General features: G+C 31.4%; 1 protein-coding gene across 1 annotated transcript; it reads left to right on the forward strand.

The window, feature by feature from the left end:
• The first annotated feature begins 277 nt into the window (after positions 1–277).
• Positions 278–3,042, forward strand: LOC123910045 (L-type lectin-domain containing receptor kinase VII.1). The gene has a single exon (XM_045961071.1). The coding sequence runs from the start codon at positions 564–566 to the stop codon at positions 2,631–2,633; it is 2,070 nt and encodes a 689-aa protein (XP_045817027.1). The 5' UTR covers positions 278–563; the 3' UTR covers positions 2,634–3,042.
• The last annotated feature ends 3,284 nt before the right edge of the window (positions 3,043–6,326 follow it).

Here is a 6,326-nt window from a genome sequence, read left to right on the forward strand (position 1 = left end):
GTGTGTAGAGTTTATATAAAATAGTTAGTTACAAAACTGAATAACCAACTTGTCTAACTAACTCTAACTAACTTGTCTTACAACTTACAAGTTTAACTAACTAACTCAATGTAATAAGTTAATTAGTCATACTTAATCAATCTACATTTTGTCAAAGGAAGACCACGATTCAATCCCCGTAACTGTGATCGGAGGGGCTGAAACTACTTATGCCATAACTGACCATCGAACCAGATTAAATCCGGTGGTGAAACAAAAAAAATTTAATTGTTGTTAATAGGAGTACTATATATATCCTCCTCATAAAACAAATGTCAACACATTTATTAATTATATCTCCATTGTCATTGTCCACAGTCCACACACAAAATAACGAATCATAAATTACAATACAAAATCTAATCTATGAGCTTGAAATGGTTGACAAAAGAAATATTCTATCAACCTAACTCCTTAGTTGCTTGTGTTTGTGTCTAATCTATTCATCTTTTGGTGTTTGTTTCACAAATAAAACATAACCACACATAGTGTCACAAACTCTGTTTCTTTCTCTGCTGTCAACAATGACCAGACACAAAAACTCTCAACATCTTCTTCTTCATCTTCTCTCAACAATTTTCTTCCTTCATTTCAACTCAATCTCCACCATTGATTTCATCTTCAACGGCTTCAATTCTTCAAACGTTCTTCTCTTTGGCAATGCAACAATCGATTCTCAAATTCTAACACTTACCCATCATCAATCTTTCTCTATTGGTCGTGCTCTTTACCCACAAAAAATTCCCACAAAAAACTCTTCTTTTGTATACCCTTTTTCCACTTCCTTCATCTTTTCAATGGCACCTTTTGAAGACACTCTTCCTGGTCATGGTTTAGTTTTCATCTTCACACCTGTTAAAGGAATCCAAGGTACAAGTTCAGCTCAACATCTTGGTCTTTTTAATCTAACTAACAATGGAAATTCCAACAACCATGTTTTTGGTGTTGAATTTGATGTTTTCATGAATCAAGAATTTGATGACATTAATAACAACCATGTTGGAATTGACATAAATTCTCTCAAGTCTTATGTTTCTCATGATGTTGGGTTTTGGCCTGATGATGGAAAAAGTGAAAAAGATAAGTTTTTTAAGAAATTGAAGTTGAATAATGGTGAAAATTATCAAGTTTGGATTGATTATGAAGATTCTCTAATTAATGTTACATTAGCAAAATTGGGTATGAAAAAACCTATTAGACCATTGTTGAATGTTTCTCTTAATTTATCTGATGTTTTTGAAGATGAAATGTTTGTTGGTTTTACTAGCTCAACAGGTCAATTAGTTGAAAGTCATAAGATTTTAGCTTGGAGTTTTAGCAATACAAATTTTTCATTGAGTGATGAACTTATTACTATTGGACTACCCTCTTTTGTTCTTCCAAAAGATTCAATTTTTAAGTCCAAAGGGTTTGTTGCCGGATTTAGTGTACTAGTTTTCTTTATTGTTTGTGTTTTGGTTTTGTTGGTACTGTTTTTGATTCAAAAGAAGAGAAAGAGAGAAAAGAAGAGAAGTGAAATGGAAGATTGGGAGTTAGAGTATTGGCCACATAGAATGTCTTATGAAGAAATAGAATCTTCCACAAAGAAGTTCTCTGAGGAAAATGTGATTGGAGTTGGTGGGAATGGAAAAGTCTACATGGGTGTTTTAAGAGGAGGTGTTATGATTGCTGTGAAAAACATTTCTCATGAGAATGATGGTTTGAGAGAATTTCTTGCAGAAATTTCAACTCTTGGAAGGTTAAAGCAAAGGAATTTAGTAGGGTTAAGAGGTTGGTGTAAGAAAAATGCTGGAAATTTCTTATTAGTTTATGATTATATGGAAAATGGAAGTTTAGACAAAAGGGTTTTTGATTGTGATGAGAGCAAGATGTTAAACTATGAAGATAGAATAAGGATTATTAAGGATGTTGCTTATGCTATCTTGTATTTGCATGAAGGGTGGGAAGTAAAAGTGGTGCATAGGGACATTAAGGCTAGCAATGTTTTACTTGATAAAGATATGAATGCAAAGTTAGGTGATTTTGGTTTAGCTAGAATGCAAAATCATGGTCAAATTGCTAGCACAACAAAGTTAGTTGGAACGGTCGGTTACATGGCTCCTGAAGTGATCAAAACCGGTAGAGCTTCGACTCAAACCGATGTTTACATGTTCGGTATCTTGATTTTAGAGGTTATGTGTGGAAGGAGACCATTAGAAGAAGGTAAGGAACCTTTGGTGGAGTTTGTTTGGAAACTTATGGTACAAGGGGAACTTGTTTGTGCACTTGATCAGAGGTTAAGGGCTAAAGGTGAATTTAGTTTGCAAGAAATGGAGAGAGTGTTACACTTAGGTTTGTTGTGTGCATATCCTGAACCAAAATCTAGGCCAACAATTAGACAAGTTTTGAATATTTTAGAAGGGAAGAATGAGGGAGTTGAAGAGTCAGAGATTGAGAATATGGATAGTTATTTGCTTAAACAGTTAAAATCAAGGGATATATTGGCTGAATATTCTCATTATTTTAGCTATGCATCACACCCAACTTTTCAAGATATTCGTCAATTATCACCAACATCTTTCACTTGGTCCGGATCTTTAGTTAAGGGGAGGTGAATCTTTGTCATGAATGAAAAAAAATGGAATTTGTTGGAGCTACTTGGAGCGTATATAGTACGAGATTTTAGATTGAAGGTGTGTCAGGTGTCCGACACATATGTTAGTGTTTGGTGTCTGCGTTCATAGCTTGGATCATTTGAGGCCAAAGTGCTTGTATTATCTTTTCCATAAAAAACAGCAAAGAAGCTTTTTTGTGCTTCCCTTTGCAAATTTATTTATCAAGTTATCTGATTGGTTTGTAGAAGAATTGTTTTGTACTATGATTATGAACTATGAAGTTTCAACTTTATAGTTTTGAATTTTTGTTTGTACAGTATACCATAGTGTGAATGTTAAGAGTAAAAAAAAAATTCAATGTTAATACTCATATTGATTTTTATGTGATATAATTGACTTTTCTACTCTCTTTTTTTATGAAGAATTCCTCTTCTACTTTGACACAACTCTAGACTCTATCATAATCTTGTAATCCAGTTACTACTTGTACTAGTATTGCATAAGAAATCTACCTGTTGAATTTTCAAATGCCATAATGACACTTTACTTTGTAGCTCTTTGGTTAAAAGGAAGCATATTTAGCAGATTGGTTTTCTACCATGATATTTGGTTTGCAAAACCAACAGTTTTCAGAAAATTTAAAATAATATCAAGATTGTATAAAAAAATTATAAACAAAAAATTATTGTTTTTTGTTCTAGACATTTCTGTTGGATTGGACTGTCTTCTAATCCAAGTCAAGCTGGTTAGATTTATATGATAAAGCTATTCTAACATTTATATTTTTCTATTCATAAGATTCAAATCCAAAACAACACTTAAGAGAACCAAACTCTATTAGATGTTTTTGTTGAAGAACAATTCAATCAGTTGCACAAGATGTTGTACCAGATGATGTAGCATCTGTCCCTCTGTTTTGTTAGTTACTTGCTTTGCAAGATAGTTGTTAGTTTGTTAGTTATAACAGGTTGTTGTAACTACTTTTGGTTTGTTGGTTAGTTAGTAACTAACTTGAGTTAGTTACTCTAGTTCGCTTGTTAACCAAGCAATACACTACAATTTGTATCTCTATAAATTGTATTCGTATGATCAATAATAATCAATCTTCATCGATGAAACTACTCTCTCTCTCTCTCTTCCAGTCTAACAGTTTTAATATCATATTGATAGTTATTAGGTGGGAAGTTGGGCAGCAATAGGTGAGTTACATACGCATTCACATATTGGTTGGAATTTATAATTATAAGCTGAAAACTTAAATCACAGAAACATATTGGTGGGAAGTTGGGCAGCAATAGGTGAGTTACATTATACTTCTTTGGACTTGCCACTTGCCATACCATCAATATCTATTATCTAGTTAGTTGCTTTGCTAGCTAGTGCTTTAATTTTGTGGCAAATTGTCAAATTTCAAAACCTGCATTGGGTATGTATAAATAATAGTAGGGTGGCTAAGCAATCGAAAATCGGTCCAGTTGATTAAGAGTTGACTTATATTATGCAAGAGTACATGTTACATTTCTGCTGTTAAGAAGCTTTTGCCAATGTTCTATAAACTTTGTGGATTAAACTTTCTTATATAAAAACTTTAGTAATTGTATTGTCCATTTACTTTAAAGAAATGGAGAGGATCTTTACTCGTTTAGTTCGTAGTTGAAGACAGTTCTCGTATCCCGAGATCTATGTGAAGAGAATAATCTCCGGTGAGTGAACAATGACCCAAAAAACAAATTAAAACTTACTATCTGTTGTCACTAAATGGAAATACACTATTCTTAAAACAAAACATTGCGCTAAAAAATAAGCGTATTTTTTCATCAAAGAAATAATATGCGATTTTTTATGCCACCCTACTGATTTTCTCGCGCGCCCTACGAAATTACGAAAATACCCCGTCCGTTACTTAGATATCGGAACATCCTATCAATTAATTTTTTTATAACGTCCGCTAAGTAGCAGACAACATTTGTCTAAAATTTCTCAATTTTATAATGTCACAACTTAACTAGCGGAACGAGAAAATGGAAAAAATATTGGGAGTACGATAAACTGGTAGGGTTATCGAAGTAATAATAAAGGGTAATGGCCTAGTGGGTCGGGTTTATAGTATAATAAGTTGGGCCCAAAAAATTTATGTAAAAGTTGTAACCCTAATTTTCCTTTGTATATATTGACAAACCACCATTTACTCCCTTTCTCCAATATATGCGCCGCAGCCCTCACTCCTTCATCACTGAGCGAGGGATAATCCTTTTTGCTTATGGACAAACTGTCTGATGATTGTGTTACTGTCTTATGTAACGATCTTGTTGGCGGAAAATTTGTAAATACCTTTATTTATGTCACCATTGACCATTCTATAAGCTTGTAGACATGTTTAATCATAGTGAACCTTTTCAATCTGTCGCATAAACTTTCTTTTATAAAAAGAATAAGGTGGAATGACACGAATCTCTTTCTCAAATTTAAATGAGTTTAGATATATATATATATATATATATATATATATATATATATATATATATATATATATATATATATATATATATATATATATATAACAATTCTAAAACTTTAGATCATACAATGGTTGAGAAATTAATTTCTCTAATTCATCGAGTTCAATAATGTTTGTTGATTGTGATTGTGAGGGGTTGATACACTCTAAGTCTCACATAATTTAAAGAGAAGACCTAAAATGAGTTTTTAGAGAGTAACACATCTTATCTTACTCTTTCTTTCTTTTTTTGAATAAGTGACACCTCTCACTTTATAAACAAATTTTGTAAGGAAAAGTTAGGTTCAATATTTCAAAAAACTTAATAATTTTTGTTTTCTTTAATATCTAAACTTTTCACTCAATAACACTTGAATGAAATGAAATAATTAATACTTTTCAACTTAATAAAAAATCTCGAATCCAAACCTTTTAGAAATGCAACTTATTAAAAAAAAATTATAGACAGATGTTAATTGTTAATATATCATTAGAGAGGAGGGAAAATGATTAACAACAAAGATTAAATCTTAAACCTCTTTTTCAAACTCTCAATTGATGTCCAAACTCTCTAATCACTTGTTTATACCTTCAGGGGCCAACACTATTAAGTTCTTGATGAAGAACTTTGTTGTTCATGTGGCCCACACACTCTATGGTTTGATATCCAATTTATAAAAAAAATAAAAAATAAAAATGAAATTGAATACAAATCATATTAAATTAAGAATTTTGAAGATGAGTTTGAAGTTAGGTTTTTTTTTTTTTTCATTCATCATATAATATTCTAAATTTATTTTAATTACTTTTCATCCTTTATGTGTGTCTATCTTTCACACACAAAATTTGCCTTACCAAATTTGCTAATAACACATTTTCAGTTGAACATTTTTTTAATAACAAAATACTTTTTTTTTTGTCACGTTGCAATTTTTCTTCCTAAGCTAGTACCCCAAATATCATTAAATTATTAAACAATTGGATGAATCTTGATATTTTACTCATTCCTCATGCATACAATTTCAATTTTGCTACAAATCTGCTGCTCATACGCATTCATGCACAAGATACCTACTCTGCTTGCATCATTTCTCCAACTTAGTTGCTAATATATAATAATAATAATGCTACATATTAAATTCCTATATATATGTATACCCCATTAAACTTCTTTCACTTCCTATATTCTTCAAATA

This window comes from Trifolium pratense, linkage group LG2, assembly GCF_020283565.1.
Source record: "Trifolium pratense cultivar HEN17-A07 linkage group LG2, ARS_RC_1.1, whole genome shotgun sequence".
Taxonomy (NCBI): Eukaryota; Viridiplantae; Streptophyta; class Magnoliopsida; order Fabales; family Fabaceae; genus Trifolium; species Trifolium pratense.

What these genes read in the sequence shown, in the direction of transcription:
- LOC123910045 (XM_045961071.1), top strand. Translation starts at nt 564, where the DNA reads ATGACCAGACACAAAAACTCTCAACATCTTCTTCTTCATCTTCTCTCA.